Genomic DNA, 20,714 nt, shown 5'->3' with positions numbered 1-20,714 from the left:
GCTTCATGAAAAACTTTCATCTAAGTGAAAATGTTTTATACTGGGGAATAATAAGCAGGAGCCCAAGAGCAATGCTTTCTAATGTGTGATTTCAAGACAGCACAAGAAGTCCTCTGCAGGCCTTTTTTTCCCTCTCCCTTAACTCATTCACTCTGGCTGTAGGAGTTACAATATGAAACAAGGGAAATGCAGACATTATCAGGTAGTTTTTTAAGTTTCTGCACAAAGTGAATTATTGTTTGGAGGGAAATTACATATTTTCAATGTAACCATCTTCTGCTGCGGCTGTCACAAAATGTTTCAAACACACTCTGCCTTAGCGACCTTTTCATTAAATTTAAGTCAGTGAAATTGCTACACGAATGTTAAGCAAAATTAAAAAATATATAAATCAAAATGGTAGGGGAAAGTAGGGAGAGAGACAAATAAATCCAGTTAGATCAGAGAATTGTGACTTCATACGATGATGAGCATTAGGAATCACATACGATACACCACTTTACATGCACTAGTTCTTGGACAAATATCTGTTACAGTTGTGTCTGAATCAGAACACCTAATAAAAACAAATTTTGCCATCTTTATCTTGTTGCTCAGGCTCAGGTACTTACCAGTTCCTTCTAATACAACAGTGAGGAGGGTTTTGGTGTGTTTCCTGCTCTGCTTGTCTGTAGCTTGAACAGTGTATTGTATTTCTTTGCATTCGGGTCTAAGTAGCACAGAGGAATCATTCACATAAATGCTTCCATATTTGTCTTCTCGGCCTTGAAGTATGCCAACAGCATAGCAGCTTACATTGGGGGACAGCAACTTGTAGGTGATGTTCACACCACGGAATTTCATACAGTTTTCGATGCAGATTTTTCCTATCTAGGCTCAAACAGCAACAAAGTAGTTGTAGACAACAGAAACAAATCCAAACATCAAAAATATTCTGTGCTTTACAAAAATCCCTAAAAGAAAATGAAGAATACTTCACCGTGTGCAGTTCAGCATTTAATTTGTTTTTATACGTTTTGATATTTTAAAATCAATGCAGTACCTGAATCACAGAATCATCTATTTTTGGGGAAAAGACCACCAAGTTCATCAAGTCCAACAGTAAACTTGACATACTGAATCCTCTCAGTAAAATATCTTCCTTAGTGCTGCCTCCACACATCTCTTAAATACCTCCAGAGATGGGGACTCCACCACTTCCCTGGGCAGCTTGTTTAACCACCCTCCCTTCTTTTTGATGGCCAATCTAAACTTTCTCTAGTGCAACCTAGGTTTCATTGCATCCAGTAGTTTAACACCTGAGAACAGAGACTGACAACTTCTTCTCAGCAGTCTTTCAGGCAGTTCTAAAGAGACTTGACATCTTTCCTCAGCCTCCTCCAGACTAAACAGCCCCAGTTCCCTCAGTCACTCCCTGTTAAGTCTTGTCTCCTAGAACTCTTCACCAGCTTCACTGCTCATCCCTGCACTTGCTTGAGCAGCAGCTTGTACTGAGGGGCCCAAAACTGAACGCAGCACTTGAGGTGCAGTCTCATCAATGCTGTAGAGAAAAGTAAAATCACTTCCCTGGTCCTATTGGCCATCTATTCCTGATTCAGGCCAAGAAGTACACCCGTCCAAGCCATGAGCAGCAAGAGTCTCCAAGAGAATACTGTGTGAAACAGCACTGAACACCTCATCTACTGAGCTAATCCTTCAAATGCAATTTATTCAAGTCCTTCAAAAGTGATTCATTCTCAGTAAGAAAGAGGGGTAAAGGATTACCCATTGTCTTTTGTGTAGCAAAACAAAAGCCTTGGCCAAGAGACGTAATGACATTTGGTGCCTGCTGCTGGTGGTAGGCAGTGTCCAGTGATAACATAAACTTGTGATTTGGGAAAGTCTGGGTTCAGTCCCTGTTCTGCTCCAGGCTGATCTGTGAGAAAAGCTCATATTTCCTTGAGAAAGCAAATGCTTCAGTGTGAACAAAGCTGAGAGTCTTCTCAAATAAGACAGAAATAGAAAATGCTAATGTGCAGGTTTTGTAATACTACAGTCAAAAGCTTCTGGCCAGCAGAGTTTTATGAAAGCCTTAAAAGGAAGAAGAACCTCACTGTTTCCCCTTTGAATTTTTTTAAACATATTCATCTAAAAATGAAAATATGTGGATTTGCCATATTTGATTTTCTGCCTGCCAGAATATGTATGCTAAAGCAGTCTTCAGTCCCAAACAATTCATCTAAGAAGCAATGGAATGTAAAACCCTGTCTCCGGTCCAGCTCACTTTGGTTTTTCCATTTACTACAGTGGGATTCGGATCAGATCCGGACAAATCAGCTTTCCTTGCAGGAAAAACCACAATGCGAAGGATGGGGTATTATTTAAGAGGACTTTGTGATGAATTCTTTTCAAAGGCTTTGGTTAAGGTATGTTTTCAAGTACCACTACATCTGGTAAAAAAGCTTATGTCTACATCTTGGCTATAGTATTGCTATTAAAGAATGTAAAAAAACTATTTCTTTTTTTTTTACTAATACATTTTCCTATGAAACTGGACTATTTAAAGTCAGAGAGGATGCTTTTGTAATCCTAGAAGGGTAACTGTCATAGAACAATCCTATTTAATGTCATGTTCCCATTCATACTACTGACTGGTCACTTGGCACCATGTGTTGGGTTTTGTTTTTTCTCTTTAGTGGCAGTGACGGTAGCACACAAAGACTATTAAAGGAATCACAAGCTGGGCTGTTTCTGGTAGTTCGCTTCCATGCTGTCTCCTCCCTACATCATGCTGGGACTGGCAGAAAGAAAAAGACAAGACTGAAGCTGTTCATAAAATTTGTCTAGACACAGCGTCTAGACAGGACCCATCCAGGACCACATCATCTTAGTTTTGATGTTGCATTGCAATTGGCAATGTGTATTTCAACTGCTGCTGTGATGCTTTCGTGATGCAGTAGTGATGTACCATGGTATTAATCCTTATATCGACCACACTAAAACTGTCTTTTCTTGCTATCTGTCACCATTTCTTTGTACAGGCACCCTCTTTTGATCAGAGACCACATAAAGATGGGGGTACCGAAGAGCAGAGTGTCCTTACTGTAGAGCACAGACTAGTATTGCTTTCTTTCTATCACTTCAGGAGAAGCAAAAAATACCCTAGTCAACAATTTTCTATGCCAAATATGGGCTTAGCCTTCTTGCCATCTTGTTCCATTAGGGAAAGCTCAAGCTTATAACCTTGCTCTGCCTTGCAGGTTCTGGATCTCAAATGCAGCAGGGCTTCGTCCCATAGAAAGAAAGTAGACACAGACAACTCATCTTTTTTATGAGGAGGGTAGAAAATAGCCTGATAATCAGGGCTAACATTAAAATACAGTGGAGGTATCTACAAAGATGCATTTTGTAAGACACCCAATAGTTAATTATAGCAGAAATATAGCAAAATTATAGCAAAAATAGCAGAAATATCATTAGCAGAAATAGGAACAGAAAAATCCATCTTTTGAGCTTCAGAATTTAATAAAGTCTGGATAATGATAATGTTCCTCTTCACTGAATTCCAGGGACATTTCGACATATAAGCTCTTTAAAAATCTCACCCTATATTATTCATCATTTATCTCAGTAAATGTCAATAGGGCTTTAAGTTCTTTGATAAGTTAAATGCCAGTGGGCAAGCCAGTACCATCAGGCCATGCTTCTGTTATTCAATTCATTTAGCTGCTCAGATAGACAAATGGCATCAGCCCAGCAGTTAATCATTTCTTCACGCTCTTGTGTTTTCCTTAGGGCAGAAGACAGTTCAGCCTTCATATTGATTTGGCTCAGTACTTTTCCTCATTGCTCTGGCACATCGTGGCTAATTATGCAGACAACTTGAATAATGTGAAGTGCTGGGGACTAAACTGCTTATGTTGACTCGTGCTCCAAACCTGACCACACTGGAAGTTCAAATATGGTCTCAGAAATACGTAGAAGATAGTTTAGCTGATCAGATAAATCATTTCCAGAGCCAGGATGTGTTTTGAATTTTGATGGTCTAGAATCAGAACAAAACCTCTTTATGAATTTACATTTAGGCAACACGAAAAGAGATCTCTTCCCACAGACTTGGAGTTCATGCGACGAATGATTTTTCCCTGCTACTACTGCCACCCAGTGAAACTGCACCATTACTGAAATGTGCTATTGCTCCCAGAAACCCTAACATTCTTTTTCAAATGTATGACTATACCAAGAAAACACAAAAAAATTATAGATTTCCAATGCTCATTTGTTTTAGTTATGCCATTCTGGAACTAACAAACTATATACTATCAGACTTTAAATGCACACATCAGACAATCCAGAGCATGCGCAGATACAGATGGTTTAACCAAATTTAGTTTGGACGATAGAGAATGAATTCAGTAATTCTTAACAATATTGTAAACCTCTACATGTACACAATGTCTGATTGCACACAAAAACAAGAAATCAATTAATTTTTATAGATTGATGCTAACCTAATAGGTTTCCCCACTTTTTACAGTTACAGTCATATTGAAACATACATGGAAATACGTCCTAGCATTTTTAGATGCTAAGGGTTAGACTATGATTACCTTAAGCATCTTCATAGTTATTTCTTCTAGGATGAAAACCACTGATTTCATGCCGTCTCTAGGCAATATCTTTGGACACTACTGAGAATAAATCATTCACAATCAAGTGCTACCAAAAATACCCCAAATTTAACAGTAGAAGTATTGTGACAGTTCAAAAAGCACAGAATATGCTCTCAAGCTGCTAACAGACCACAGAGTTTAAAGTTGCAGTAAGGAAGGAATAACTAAATACCCTATAGCAGTCATTTTCCTAAGAAGCCTGCTATGTGAACGCACTTGGAATCTTTTCTTTTAGGCTGTGCTGTGCAGTCTAGGGGTAAAATGCCCCATGACCAAGCAACAACATTTTCACTGGTCTCTCAAAAGCTATCAGATCATAATGCATTCCATCAGATTAAATATATAAACATAATTATACTCAGCTTTCCTTTCTTTTCACAACCAGTCAGAGTCTTAAAGATGAATAAAACTGAATTCTTCCTTAGAAGACTCCTAATGAACTGGTTTTCTCTGTACTTGGGATAATCATGTTTTAGTTTCAGTCCTCTCTGTGCAAACACACTAGTAGTATTACAGCTTTATTAAGTTATGAGAGGTGTTTTTCAGCAGCTCCCCCAAAATGGCCCCTCATTGATGTTTTTAATAATCACTTTCATAACACTACCTGTATTGAACTGCTTCCTTATTAATGTACATGTTCCACAGCAATTACATTGCAATTTTCTCATGATTAATGTCAACCTGTTAGAAGGTGTTTCTGGAAGGCAATATTAATAGCAATGGTGGTGATTAAACTAAATTGAGGGTTAAATTAGGAAACACATTAATTACGAACTACCCATTATGGAGAGAAAAGATATTAACACACTGGAAAATGTAGAGCTGGGGCTCCAATAGGTAAGGCAAACATTTTTTTGCTGTTGATATTTTTCCAGTTATTTCTGCATAAGCCAGTAATGGTTGCAAGTTCCTCTGAATATAATACAAACTTCTATTTCTGCTTATTAATGTTTCCACAGATAGTTTCTATTCTGCTATTATGCCATGCAAGAGCTATGGTCCAGTCTACCCGATATCCACCATGTCAATATCCAGCAGCAGCCATACTGATGTCACGTTTTTCATTGATTCTACTTAAAATAGCTACAGTCAATGCTTTTGCCAACATGCCAATGCCAACATGCCATTGGGAGAACACGTTTATGTGCCAACTCTGGAAGAATTCCTGAAAGCTTTATGTAAGGAAAAAAAGAAAAAAAAAAAAGTAGAAATAAGCTCAAGCGTTCCACAGAGGGAGATAGAAATGAGCATGTAATTGCTAAAAATAAACAATTAGGAGTGAAATAGCTATGATTATGCCAGTATAGCCAAATCAATAAGGAAGAAACAAGAAGCAGTTTTGAAATACTCGTATTTCAAATCTCATATGCAATTTCAGACTATACCTTGAAACATAGACAGCTAAACTTCATGTGCATATGAATTAGAGTCAGAATCAAGAAACAGAATTTAGATTACCTACATTTCACTCCCGTGCTCTATCTACTGGCTCGGTTTCTAACAGAGTGGAAGTATAATTAACTCAGATCTTACTTGTGCAAAACGTTGAGCGTTTCGGTTTACTGTGAAGCGATAAGTTGTGTTTGGAAACTGAATGCTGACAGGAAGTATGGAGACATTGAAATGAAGCATCACTGATCTTTCTGGGCCATTAAATTCTGTGTCGTTCACCAGAACATCCAACTGGAAGGAACGATGCTCTGTGACTGAAATACTTTTATTCAGTACCAGTTCTGCAAGAGAAAAGATCAGTCTGTTACAGACCCACATTATCTCAGAATGTGTTTTTTGATATTGTACTTCCTTCCCCAAATTAAAAACATCAAAGCTATTGCTAATAGGAAACAAAAACAGGTAGAAATATGCTACTATGGATTTATGCTCTGTGCTACTCAAGAGGTTTGAAGATGTATGATGAGGTGATCTTCCCTTCAGACCCTGCTGAAAAGCCTATGATCACAATCTCTTGCTTCTCTGTACTATGAACTTTGTCCTATATTTTCTCTATCACAGAGATGCATCATTTTTTTTCAGCACAGGTTTAAAGCTCGCTGTTTTGCTTAACTTAAAATCCCTCAGCTTTCTTTGGCTTAATATTTACAAAATGCTTGGAAGAGTTAAAATAGCAGTTGTCAAGTAAATTTTTTATTCAAAGAAAGAGATCTTACTGTATTCATGTTGAGTTCCCCTCACTTGGCTGCCATTTGGGCTAAAGTGGATTTCTTCAAAAATGTGCTCCACCCGAAATGTTTCATTTATCCATGGATCGTCAGTAATTATTGTTCCTGTGTATTTCTTTCTGCTGCTTTCAAGGGGATAAATGGGTGTGGTGTCTGCATCATACACAGTTAGCGTTGCAAGGACAGTTCCCTGGAAGGAAATCAGAAATGACATGCTGAATGATCTTGAAGTTTTCTTCCTTTGACATACATTTAGGAGATTAAAATTGGTCATATAAAACCTTACAACTTTCACTCAGGTTCATTCTTACATTCAAATCCATTTTAAGCTTCAGGATACCACTATTTCTAACTTTTATGTCGTTCTTCTTCCAGGAAATACATAGAAACATTTTATTACAGCAGGTTAGTATTCATAGCTACTTCCAGAGCTCAAGGAGGGACACCATATCTGGTCTCAGTGTTAGTTTTTTGGATACAGCAATCTCCACTTAATTCAGTTCAAAGATAGGCTTTTGGGTGAATTAGTGAGGAGCACTAATTCAAGCTTCAAGATGCACTGTTTCCAGCTTGTGCAACTAGGAGTACTCAATCCATTTACTCTTTTTTTTTTTTTTTTAAATTAACTAATGAAGCACCTTTCCAAACAAATATTTTAGGATGCAGAGAATGGCAACCTTCCTGGTAAAAAAAAAAAAAACAAAAAACCAAAAAACACAAACACAACCAACCAACAGTCAACAAACAAATAACTGTAAGTGACACCTTGGCAATCTTCTTTTCAACTAGATTTTGCTTTGATCATTACAGCTAGGGAGGGAGAGAGTATCAGGTAATGCGAGGGCTCTGGCTTGTGCATCAACTCCAGTACTTCACCATTCCTAGTCTTATAAGCATGTTGCAATAAAATTGATGAGAACATGTGCTACAGACATCAGTCCCAGAGAATCCTTAACTGCTTATGTAGAGGTGAAAAAGTGTTAGATGGCTCAAAAGAAAGACAGCAGACACCAAGGTAATGGTGAAAAATACATTGCCATATAATTATTTTAGTCTGCATCTAAAATACAATTTATTATTTTTATAATTTATTATTTTTATAATTATTATATTATTATTATATGCCAAACATTTGAGGTAGGAAGTGAGTGCACATATACATCTATGTGTATAAATAAATTTCAAGAATAGTATATCATATTTAATTTAATATTTAATCAATGTCATTCTACAGTACTACTTACAGAGCAGACAAATAATACATGCAATTAAAAGACAAGGAAATAAAGTCACACTCATCAAACTTAGTACCTGAAATGACAGAAATGGCATTAGTTGTCTGTCTTCTGTTTAATCTACTAGATTGTATTTTCTACCTGGACATCAAATCCACATAACTTTTAATACTTTTATTAGCAATTCTGTTGCTCAAGGCTTGTTTAGTTAATAGAAAACATTGAAAGTTTCTGAATATAATGTTTTTTTTCCAATGCAAATTGACAGTGAAAAGTATATTCTGAACACTTTTTGGGCATATAATTTCAGAGATACTATACTACTTTCTAAAACAGTTTAATGATAATTTCCCTTTTTCTCATCCAGAGAGAAGTGATACTCACAAATCTTAAAGTTCTCAAAAGCAAACAGGAGTTGCTTTATGACCAGACAAACATCATACATTCATGGGCATCTTGTAAGTGCTTGTTCTAGTCTGGAGGTGGCAGCAAACTCCTAAAATCATTCTTTTCTCTTTCAAACTTAACTATGAGCAAAACATACTCTGAATGGAAATCTGACTGCAAAACAAGGCTGCTGTTATGGATTAAAAATCCTCTCATGAAATATGCATCATTTAGGCCCATAAAGAAGTTTCTTATATATACCACTGTCTAATTAGGTAGGAAGAGCCAAAGAGCCCACTTGTACACTTCTCTACTGAAGCAATACATGAAGCATACATGTGCAGGAGGCACTCAGGAAGACATTCAGGGGTTCAGACCTCATGAACGATCACCTTGGCACAGTTAAGAATAAATAGGAGGAGGGCATTAAACCAACATCCTTGATGTTAGTGACCCTCCCTACAATCACTGCGCTCCTGATTTCAGGGACCAAATAAAGGAGAACATTACCTCTTTTCTGTTGAACTCCACGACAGCATCTGCAGTGTCAGTGCCGTTGGGAAGGAAGGGAGGAGAGTCATCTTCATCTAACACATTGATGAGGAAGGGCACCTCAACCTCCATTTCCCTGAAGCCTTCTCTCACGGTGCATTTGGCGATCAGCTCGTATCTCTCTCTCTCCTCTCGATCTAGGCGCTGTGTTACACTCACACCGGTGCTGTTCTCATTGTACCGAAAAGGCAGGCCTTCGGCTGAAAAACATGGCCACAATGTAAATAGGGACAATCACTCCCCATTACAGAATTCTGATACTTTTTTTCTTTAATATTCTTTTGCAATAACTCCATTTACACATCAGGACCACCTAACAAAAGGCAGACCAGGAAGTGAAATAGAAAAACAAGTTGTGGAGCTGTATTAGGGTAGGCAGAAAACATGGAAGTTCCTGCTGTCTAGATGAAGCACAATTTAAAGCTCAGAATATCCACAATCTTCTCTTCCCAGGTACAAACTTCTAAAACCCATCTTTCCCTTAGGAAGGAGACAGTCCTCCTTCCCGTCCTTGCTGTATAATTCAAAGGCAAAATATTCAGGTTCAGATCACATTTGAAAGGGAATTTCCTTCAGACAATCAATCTAGAGGATCTACTACAGGAGAGATCTTAACAGTGCAGTTGTTTGCACCTATTTCTGGGTCCCAAGTGAATCAGTTCCAGTTTTACCTGCCAACAGTTTGTAGGTAATGCTGAGATTCTGACACAGATGATGAACTGAGGGTAGCTGGAGCTGATGAAATGTACCAGGAGGTTTATTCTCCTTGATGTGAAATGAGAGATCCATTTCCGTGAAGCAAAGCTGCCTTGCTGTCATTGAACTGCATGCCGGTGCAGTAGCATTGATCAAAGAGAGGACAACTGTGGTACGAGTAGCAGAGTCACATTCCTTTTCTTGGAAAGGGTGGGACGAGAGGAAGACATACAGCATCACCTTTGATAATGGCATCCAGTTTCCTACAGCTTCAGAAAGAACACACCAGACAAAATATTTTATGGAAAACAACCTATTTCTCATACACTTTTGTGCTCTAGTTCATTATTTCACAAACACCTGCATAGTTCTGTTAGATAACAACAATTCTTGAATATATCATTTGCTGGTTAGAAGACCTTAAATCTTAAACCTAGAAATCCCAGAAAGCTAAAAACTCATAGGTGTCATACCACAAGTTTTAAGTTACAGAACCTCACTAAATGATACCAATGTTTTGCATGTAAGACACTAGCATATACAAGTCACTGCTAGCAATCAGCTTTTTGACTGTTTTTTGTTGTTGTAGTTTTAAGAGAGTAGAGCATAGTAGGGTTGCAGTGGGGAGAAAGAGAACAAAGTAGTAACAAATAGACCCAAAACTTTTGTCGTTAAAATCACAGCGTTGTGACAGTTTACCAGTTGAAGGTGTGGGCTAAATTGTTTGGAGCACAATCTGCTTCATCATTCTGAAATATAAAGAGCTGGCCAAAAGATAACAGAGACATTTAAATCAACTTGTGGCATCTGCTAATACACCCTCAAGACTCAATTATTTTGATTAGCAGCATTTGACTACAGACAAAATGATAGCATCTCTGTGACAGATCTAATTCACTTGGAAAGGCTCTATAGGTCACTGCGATATGAAAAAAACAAGAAGCCCCAAGACTTTCAAGTTGTGGATAGCTGCTCTTCCCTTGCCCAGTTACAAATGGGAATCTGATATTTATGAGCATCAAAAATGCAGAGAATAAGGATGAGATACTAAGTGGTAAACACATGAAGCAGTAAGAGCCTGAAATTGAACATTTAAACATCAAGGCACCTCAGTCAAAGAGTAGTGCTGTAGTGCTGATATATGGCCCTCCAACTCATCACTTACTACAGGCTCACCAACAGCAGCATTTTGCAACTGATCACAGCAGTATGCCATTAGCATCTCATCCATTTCCTTCTCCATCATCAAATGATAATTTCCTCATGGATCAAAATCACCAAGACCACTTTATTGACGGAGATAACTCATTTCAGTAGCTGAAAAGTAAGCTTCCTTAACAAAGCCAAATCTCTTTGAGAGAGGTACACAACCGCTTCTTCCAAGAACCACTGGTGTTACTTGCAAATCCGTATGAATCCACATTGCCAGAGTTTGAGGCCTGTTTATGTGAGAGTTTGAAGTAATCTAACTGCATCTGTGTAGTCACAAAGCACCCAACATTGACACTGCGCAATTGGCTCAGTTTGCATCAGTAGATGAATAAACTGCAAATCTCAATGTCACAGTGAGAGTAATTGAATCTGTCTCAGATTAACATTTGCTTCAGCATGCATCTCCTTGTATCTGCTGCAGGTTTTGTTGGGCCTGGTTCTTCATTTTAAAATAGTAGGTGTTGGGTGTTTGTTTTTTTTTCCCAAATTCAGTGCTTATGCAGATGGACAAATCTCATGATCTGAAGATACTCTAAGAACAGAAATTTCCACTAGAAAAGCTTCTTGTACTTACACAGCATGTTAAAGTCTTCTCTATCTAGGCTTTTGCTGAGGTAGAGAAGTCCCATTTTTTCTCTGATTTGAAACCAGTGATTTTCATGGGATCTTGCTCGAGAAATGATGAGATTCTGGCACAGATGAAAGTGGGCTGATTCTCCATGGGAATCCCTCAAGGCGTGGATGCGCAGGAGAGGCGTACCTGCTGGTTGGTCAATGTAGACATTCTCTGAGTACTCCTTTCTGGGAAAGTACAGACCAAAGGAAGCTGCAAAAGAAGGCACACAGCAGGAGAGTTCATCCCAGTTCAAAAAATTTTTGCATTGACATTTTCTTAAGAGACGCACTTCCAAAGAACTGAAGGCTTCATTTTGTAAGGATTAAGGAAGCAATAAAAGTGATGAGAAAAATGCAGATCCTCATCTAGCATAAATCAGTATAGTTTTGCTGCTCTCAAGCCAGGGACATAGCCACCAAAGACCTGGCCCATAGTTTATGCTGAAGTTGCACAATCATCTATTTTTTGAAAGTAAAACTGCTCTGCTATAAGCATGGCCCAGTTCAAGCTGAACACTTAACAAACCTCTGCTTGCCAGGTTTTACTGAAGTCCACACCTGAAGCTCTCAGGTCTTCTTCCTTTATTTCACAGATAACATTCAGACAGGGGAAAAGTTTTTGATGAAATCACAGTTTAGAAATGAAAATGTTTTTTGCTGACAGAAAACAGAGAAATCTATCAGTTTTCTCAAACTTATCCTTGAATCATAAAACATTCCTTACGTAGAACTTTCTGAGCAAGACAACATAATACTTTCTGAACAGAAAATGGGAGTTGTTTAAAGAAAACTTATATGAAAGTAATAGAAATGCTGTAAATACCAGAGTGAAAAGCTCAGAACTGACTTATTTGAAAAGGTGAAGGAAATAGACAGCTGTTTTTAAAACAGTGAATAGAACTGACTGGTTCTTCTCCAGTTTTTTTCCTCTATCACATTATAGGCATTTGCATTTAGTAGGTCTCAGCTGAACCTTGACGTCTGTTTCTTTGCAGACAATCTCATTTCACCCAATACTTTGCAGTGACCTTTCTGCCCTTTTCCTATGCCTCCCTTCCAACTCCTTGCGAAGTTGATCACAGTAGAAAGGCTGATACACATGGAGATAACAGCCATTAAAAAATAAGCATGAAAATCACGGTGTAAAAAGATCGATTGAGTTGTCAGGAATACTGAGTAGCCTGACAGAGCTCTGGATTGCAAAATGGCCATTAAACAGAACGACGCCTCCAAATTTACAAAAGTGCTTTTCATTTGAAGATAAGTAAGGTTTGGTGGGATTTTTAGAATCATGAGAGTCAGGCCAACATCTGTATCCGCTGCAGCTGGCTGAAAGCGACTAACATCTTGTTTGGGTGTGCAGGCAAACTGATGTTAGAATGAATTGCAAAGACATCCCACCTGTAATGTATGTGAACAGTGATACTGGCATGCACCAAAGTACTGTCACACTGTCCTCCACACTGTCCTCCATCTGCACTGACAGCCTGTGGTTGCTCCTATGCAACAGAACACTTGCAGAGCATTTTGCAGAGTTTTTTTTATTGTATAATCTGATTTGATAAGGAGTAAGACATATAAAAGACTCATACATCTGCTGAACAAATAATTTCCATATGATACAAACACAGGACTATTTTAGCTAAAAGCAAGTCAAGTAGAAATGAAACTGATGGTAGCACAGCAATAACAATGTGGATATAAAGCCAAAACATCTTCACAATACCACAGGATGTGTCGTTCATTTTACATTATTATTAGACTCTTACACTATTTTACTGAATGGAGAGGATTACAAACAAACTGTAAATGAGAGACCTCTTATTTCCTTTGGAAACACCACAGAAACTACTGTACCTTGCAGTGCTTCATGACATCATTAGTATCCCTGGATGCAATTACATCCATGTGATTTACAGGACCCCATTATTTGTTCTACAAATGCTTTGCAGTACATGAATAAAGTAGTAAAACAATGCAATAGGTGAATTTGCTCCAGAGTAATTAATTCAAAAGCAAGCCAACGAAATCCTTTCTCAGAGTTCTAGAAAAGCAATTTAAGCAGTGGCTTCTGAAGCCCCTTATTGAGAAGAAAACAACTACTTCTGACTCTGGCCCCATTACCACCTTTTAGCATTAGACTCCTGAGCGCTCTTAATGCATCTCAAATCTTTTTGCAGCCCTGCTGCCTGCCTCTTTTTGGAACTGCAGGAAAGGACGGGAAATCCACACCACACCACCAGGATTCCTAACAAACAGGTCCATTAATGAAAGGTATAAGGTGATATCCAAAGGGAAGACCCAGCCCCAATGCAAATGATTTCCTTCAGGTATTTTCTATAAGATTGCAATTCTAGAACTGTAAAAACTTCCTCACGAGAAATTCAGAAATTCATGGCTATTCATTGCTCAATGAAAATAAATTAATAAATAAATAGATTGAACTCAGTGACGTGTGCAAGTGAGGTTTATACAACAGGATGGAGGAATATTTATTTATTTCTAAGACTGAGGTGAACAGCTCTAATGTGAGGAAGGATGAAGGGGACACATCCTGTGGCTTTAGTGGATATTAAACATTTTTATGTTTCATTCAGAAAACAAGTACTTCAAATCAAAACTCTTTACAGCAATGCAGAAAGTTAGATGGTTTTAAGAAAATAGAAAGATAAATTTGACTTAGCCATGTTATTACAAGATTCATCCCATGCTGCTGATGTTGAAATTACTGGGATTTTGTGAAGTGCTTTGTGTCACTCTTTAATCTCATTTCAAGCACTGGAAGGGATGAGAAGTATGCAACAGACTGCCCAAGTAGAAACCACACTCTGCATGTCAATCTTTGGAGTGTGATTTTGAAGGAGACCTTTGAAGTAGAAACGTAGCACCCACTTCTCTGAATCATGTTCATTCCTTTAAGCCCTAGTAAGTTAAAACCAGATTCAATAAACTTGCCATCTGGCAGGTACACTGCAGGAAGAAGAGATTCTAATCCTGGTCAAAGTGCCTTATGTCCTGACAAAAATCGATTTCCAAGAATTTGTGCAAGATTCCTATGGAAACCAGATGGAGCTTTTATTGAATATGCCACTTAAATAAGGGGTAGCTCCGATGGTTACAGTCAAAACTGATGGTTCAAGTTCTTTTGGTTAGGAGTTAGAAGCAGAGAAACATTTCAAGTCATAACCTCGAAATCCATCATCAGAACCTTTTGCTCTGTGGCATACTTGAGTACATTACTGTGGATAGGAGAGATGAAGAGACAGAGAGAGAGGGAATTATTGGAATATTTTGGCATCTCTGAAGTTTTTTATTATTATTATTATTTTAAAGAGAATGCTTCACCTCGCCTCGATTCTGCAATCAGCGCAGAAAACACTGCAAACTCTGATGGATGAGCAATATAACATGATAATAGCGTATCAGTAACATGCAGATTGGAAAAGTGATCACGCTGAAGCGGATGTAATGCTACTGACTAATAGCTCCTACAGGAAATAGATACAGTCAGGACAGCATTTTTCCAGCTCAAGGAGAGAAAGCAGATAAAAATGAGAGTGGAGAAATGAGATTATACATAGTCTGAAGCCTTGATGTAAACAGCTTTTGAAAGAAGGCAATTTTTCAGCTGGCTTTTTTTTCTTTCTTTTTGTTTTTTCAAACGCGAATTAAGAGGTGAATGATGCATTTTTTGAAACAAATTGATGTTTTGAAAAAAAACTGTTGTAGAAAGTTTGCATGTTCTTTATTTTTCATGCTTGCCACTGAATACTTCAGTAGCATAGGTGGACTACTCTTGGTGGAAACTATGAAAACAGAGTGAAAACTGAGTATAGCAATGTTACCTATGTTCTTACTATCAACTGTGAGGCAGAAAACATAATTTGGCTTCTCAGTCACTAAGTGAAGTGGTATCAAACTTTATATTACTAAACTGGAGAAGTTCAGCATGAAAACCTGTCTCCCATGACATCTGCAGCTTTCAGGGTAAGACTTTGAATAGCATGAGTTGAAGTGAATTATCCTAGGCACAAAGATTGCTCTGGGAAAGAATATGCTTAGACAACTGCAAAAGCATCCCAAGTGCACATGGATCATCTGTAGAGTCTCAGTGTGGCTACTGCTCAGGGCCAGGAGGCAACTCACAGCATCCTAATCAAAGAGACGCTGATGCTGTATGGTGATGCTCCAACCTCATGGCTTTAGCCACAGGGAGAGTGAAAGCTGCACACTGGCTCAAAATCAAGGCCTGAATTTGAGGCAGAGGGTTTAGCTAAATAAGCAGGTGTTTTAAACAGCTCATAGTGAAACTTCAGAGCGTAAATGGCTGCTATTTTGTTAAAGTTACACCTTGCAACTAATCAAAAGCCCCGTCTTAATTTAAAAAGTTCAAATGACTGAAATGTAGCATCTCTCTTCAAAGTTGCTCACGGTTTAATTAGTCACATCATCAGAAAAATGACCTCAGTGCTACGTTCTGCATTCCTTTCACCATTCATGTTATATGACACACTTCTTTTCCCCTGTATGAGAACCTCCACAGTCTCACGATGTCTACTGGATTAGCAAGCATTTAAAACACTAACACTAGTTTGCATTAAAAAAAAAAAAAAAAAAAAAAAAAAAAAAAAAAAAAAAAAAAAGACGAGCTTAAGAAAAAAAAACCAGCAAACTGAAAATGGAATGATGGTTGTTTTTCATTCAGCGTGTAACAGATACCTGTACAACCCACATGCGGCCAAGTTTGTCGAGCTCCCTGCAGCACCTGGGAGGATAACATGGTAACTTCTTAAAAACAGAGCAGACCTCTCAAAATCCCACATCAAAAATTGACATGCAAAGAAAAGGTGCATGTTTTCAATGCAATGATAGCCCTGTCATTCTAGCATATAGGAGATAATGATATAACAGATGAACACAGGACTCAGCTGCTAATAATCCTCCATTTGTTGCACAGCATCAGATTTCAATGAGCAATTATCTGGCAAGGTTAGTTTTGTGTTTCTGAAATAATTATCTTTACTTTTGATGAGAAGCCATTATGTTCCATTACTAGTATTAATATACCCAATGTTCGATTCATCACAGATCAAGAGCAGCAATGCACTTGTGTATTTCAAATTAAAGGATTCATCCACTTAATGTCCTCCTAGCCCCTACGGAACTAAATAGTAAACTCACCCTTATTAACCCAAAAGTCAATCATTTAGAAAAAACACTGACACTAAATGGAAAGAGTAGCATGAAACGGCATAGCTAGAAATAACGCTGGGGGCCGAATATCCTTCGAGATATTCAAGATTATGTCTGCCACTTAACACAGGCTGCTCCATCTGACAAGAATAGATGTGCTTCTGCCAGCATCTAAATGAGTGACTCTTCAGTCAGAGATGGTTTGGCATTGAGAACAATCTCCACCTCACGTAGGGAATGGCTCCAACCTTTCCTTCGGCTCAGCAGCAAGATTTTAAATTCAGAACTACACTATCCATCATTGCACTGGGACTCATTTAAAAGGTAATCATGGGAGAAGAACTATTTCCAATAGAGCAAGCTGCACATCTCCAGAGACAACTGCTCAAAGAACTAGTGTTCACCAAGGCAAAACATAACACAGAGCAAAGCAGCCTGCAAACACCTCTGAAAAGGAGCAGCCAGCAAGCCCTGCTACCATCTACAGATTATGCTGGAGTGCCTTAGTTAGCTGGGGTAAGTCTCAGTGTCAGAAATTGGAGTATGTGGGGAAGAGCCTGGTGCACTTATCACCGCTTGCTGGCTGTCCCCGGGGCCAGCAGGAACATGAAACCTATGGCAGAAACCCAGGCTGCTGCAGTCCCTTCTGTACACCTTGGCAGCCAGGCACAGATTGGGCAGCCCTGTTGAGTGGGCAGCCACCTCTCAACGCTGATTTTTGCACAGATTACTACAGGATTCACCTGGTTTTATGCAGAGAAGCCCAGTTAAACTCTGTCCTCACTGCACCAAGTTGGTCTGGTATTAAATGGGGAGGTTGGTGGCCCTGCCTGTGGCAGGGGGGTTGGAGATTCATGATCCTTGAGGTCCCTTCCAGCCTGGGCCATTCCGTGATTCTGTACGAGCTTGGACAGCAGCATCACTGACCTGAGTATAAATCACAGCACATCTGAGAGTCACCAGAACCACAACAGAAGAGCTGACAAACACCAAATTAACTAGCAAGCCATTACTGCAGTTCAGCAGCATGACGTTATTTATTTTTAGGTATGTTATTTCAAGCTGATAATTACAGAATTGTAACAGATGTGATGCGATACAGCAAACATAAGAAACTGTTTTAAACCGAAAATGTAATGAATTCCTGTTTTGTAAAGCTGCTCCTCTGGATCCTAGGTTAGAGTGGACTGATCACCGCAGAGCTTCACGTCCAACATTCTGAAAGTATACTCAGGTTTTATGGAGCCTGGTAATTGCTGTTTCACCTGATGTGTGCATTTACTTGTAGCACCACTGCTAGAGAATGACAGAATGAATTCCAATGGCAGCAGCACCAGAGGAATACACGTGTTAAATAGAATATGATACTTCCAGAGGGAACAGGTCCTTGCAAAGTGATGGCAAGCAGAAACAATGGCTAGAAAAATTCCAGACCTGATAAACTGGTCTGCTTTAAGTTAATTGCCTCTCTTGTGATTTTCCTCACCACGTTCCCATGCTCATATTGAAAACAAGCCTGGATTTTGATTGGAAACATACAAATTTTTAGATACAAATACGTGATAGAAAAGCTTAGCTGACCACCTGTATTAACACACCAATCTCGAAAATGAGAGTTCCTCAAGACATTAATAAGACAAATCTGCCAAAGCCAAGAGATGTATTAGATTAAAATAATGTTTTCTTAAGGTGTCAGGCATTTCGACCATAAATTTCAAAAGCTCAAGTCCAAAGTCAGATCCCTAAATTTGTAAAAAAATAAAGTACTTCAATTGGATTTGCGAGAATTGTCAAGGTTTTGATTTTAGCCTGAAGTCACAACTGGCAAATACGCATCTTTCAGAAAATGGGAAAACAACTTCCAATAGTCTACAGATTTCCTGATGTCTACTTCAAGCTGAGGTCAAACCTGTGCCTACATCTTCTCCTGAGGGCCCATACTTCTAGGTCTATTTTAGATGCACACTTTTGAACCAAAAATGCTAGAAGCTTCCTTTCTCTTGCTTCTTTACAGTTTTGTTACTTTTCATCAAGACAGCAAGATCTTGATGGTTCACTGATCTCAACGCCAGCATTACTGAAACATACACCATTCTTCATAGAAATCAATGAGCACAGAAAGTTTCTTTGCAAAACTGCAGGGGTTTCTGCAAATTCTTTAAATCCTGATTCTTACATTCCTCATTTTTTATTTGATTAAATAATAATTCATTCTGAAGCATGGCTTAATTGCTTGAGAGTAACTGGATATAATTTGACTCAGTATGTGTACAGAGCTGAAACGTAAGATGGAAAATCTGACTGGCAACATGTTACATTAATAAATGGTTGATAGAATTTATTTCCATTAAGGTCAAATTTCAGGTGTTTACAAGGCAGTAAAATAAAAAAAGATGATGATGTTTCATTTCTATACCAGTGCGTTTCACTTCTGTACAGGCCCAAAATATGTTGTCACATGTAAGTGAACACCCAGTGATCTGTATTTTGGTTTGGCAACTAATCCTGAGTTCAAGAACGCTGAAAAAAACATCTCAGAGATCCTGTGTTAAATGCTGCAAAATGTGAGGCTTTGAGTTTGCTTACAGCAGGTGACAAGCAAAAATTTTCACTTCAATACCCATGAAGGTAGAGTTTATAGGCATGTGCACATGTATGTATCAAGATGAAAATAAGATCCTAAATATTTGTATATTTGCATATTTCTCTACTGAGATTGGTATAAGTACCTCCTTATCACTGGAAACACCTTGTACTCACTATGCATTGAAACAGTTCATAACATATTCTCTCCAAAGCAGGAAGCAGTTAGGGCTGGGGGCCAAGCAAGCCCCACTGAAGATTTACAAATAAGAGATCTGAGAAGTAATCACAAGTTCTTCATTTTACCATGTATATGGTCATTTCTGTTCTGTTGTACATAGGTTTATAGAAGGGAGCCATGGTTATTGAGAAGAAAGGAAAAACCAAAAATCTAAGTGTTACAATGCTGTTTTTATAGCACTTTCAGCTCCACTGCAGAGAGACTCTACAAGCACTGGTCCACCATTTTTTCTAGCTCTGATTTTTCTTTCACTTTCACTAGTTTCAGTGCACCCTGACAACTCAACATGTTCCATGTTTCTTCATGCTGCTCATGTTCCTTGCAAGTGGAAATATTCCGCATCGCATAGCAAGAGATGCCAAGATAACAAGGTGAGTCAGTCTGCTGTTTTGTTTTCAATTGTCAAAACAGCAACCGATTTCCTATTACCCTCCATGTGCACTCTGTATGTGAGTTCCAAGATGTATTTATATACGACATATGTGCAGAGGTTGTGATGCATGAGAAGATAGAGAAGCAGAGAAATGCTCTGTGCTAAAACTGGTATACAAGTTGTAAATCTCAATCCATAAAATCCTCAATTAATAATGTAGCGACGTACAAGTGCTCTAAACTCCTGTTATATTTCAATTAGCTTTCTCATATATTTACTCCAGAAATGCTGAGCTCATGCACAGGATAAACATTATAGCATTCAGTTGAAGAACAAGGTGCTGAAAACAAAATGCGTTTAAAACTTGGAAAAAAGAAAAAAAATAAACTACTAGACAATCTTATCCACAGAAATCACTCAGCATACTTGATAAGGTGAAAAGATCCTTGAAGGTAAGAACAAATAAGCTTAAATTAATTACCCTAGTCAGGATAGCATCAGTATACAAATGCATTTCCTGCATTAAGATTAAGATTTTGATCGCCATACTCCTTCCTTAATATAGAAGTACTAAATTTTCACAATCCCAAGTCACAAAAATGAACTAACAAAACAAAACAAAAAAAAGGCTGTTGATTTATCACAAGGATTTCTACATGCACAAACTCCTGAGCTGCATTACCACTTTATCTCAAGTTTCCCCATTTCCTTTCCTCCAGCTGCACTCGATTTTGCATCATCAAAATGAACGTGAGCCTTCCAGTCAATTATAAATAGATGGAGCCAAGGCATCAG

General features: G+C 38.3%; 1 protein-coding gene across 1 annotated transcript in view; it reads right to left on the bottom strand.

Moving 5' to 3' along the window:
- The window catches only part of RET (ret proto-oncogene), an 87,145-nt gene that overhangs the window by 26,672 nt on the left and 39,759 nt on the right, over positions 1–20,714 (bottom strand). The window contains exons 2-7 of the mRNA XM_042863513.1: positions 11,489–11,740; positions 9,678–9,971; positions 8,965–9,206; positions 6,821–7,022; positions 6,186–6,385; positions 612–870 (exon numbers count right to left, since the gene is read on the bottom strand). Of these exons, the coding sequence (XP_042719447.1) occupies positions 612–870; positions 6,186–6,385; positions 6,821–7,022; positions 8,965–9,206; positions 9,678–9,971; positions 11,489–11,740 (1,449 nt within the window). The remainder of the gene's footprint in view (positions 1–611; positions 871–6,185; positions 6,386–6,820; positions 7,023–8,964; positions 9,207–9,677; positions 9,972–11,488; positions 11,741–20,714) is intronic.

The sequence above is a fragment of the Lagopus leucura genome, unplaced genomic scaffold (assembly GCF_019238085.1).
Source record: "Lagopus leucura isolate 7727_CA_CO unplaced genomic scaffold, USGS_WTPT01 Super-Scaffold_739, whole genome shotgun sequence".
In the NCBI taxonomy this organism is placed as follows: domain Eukaryota; kingdom Metazoa; phylum Chordata; class Aves; order Galliformes; family Phasianidae; genus Lagopus; species Lagopus leucura.
This window is presented reverse-complemented; position numbering and strand designations above follow the sequence as displayed.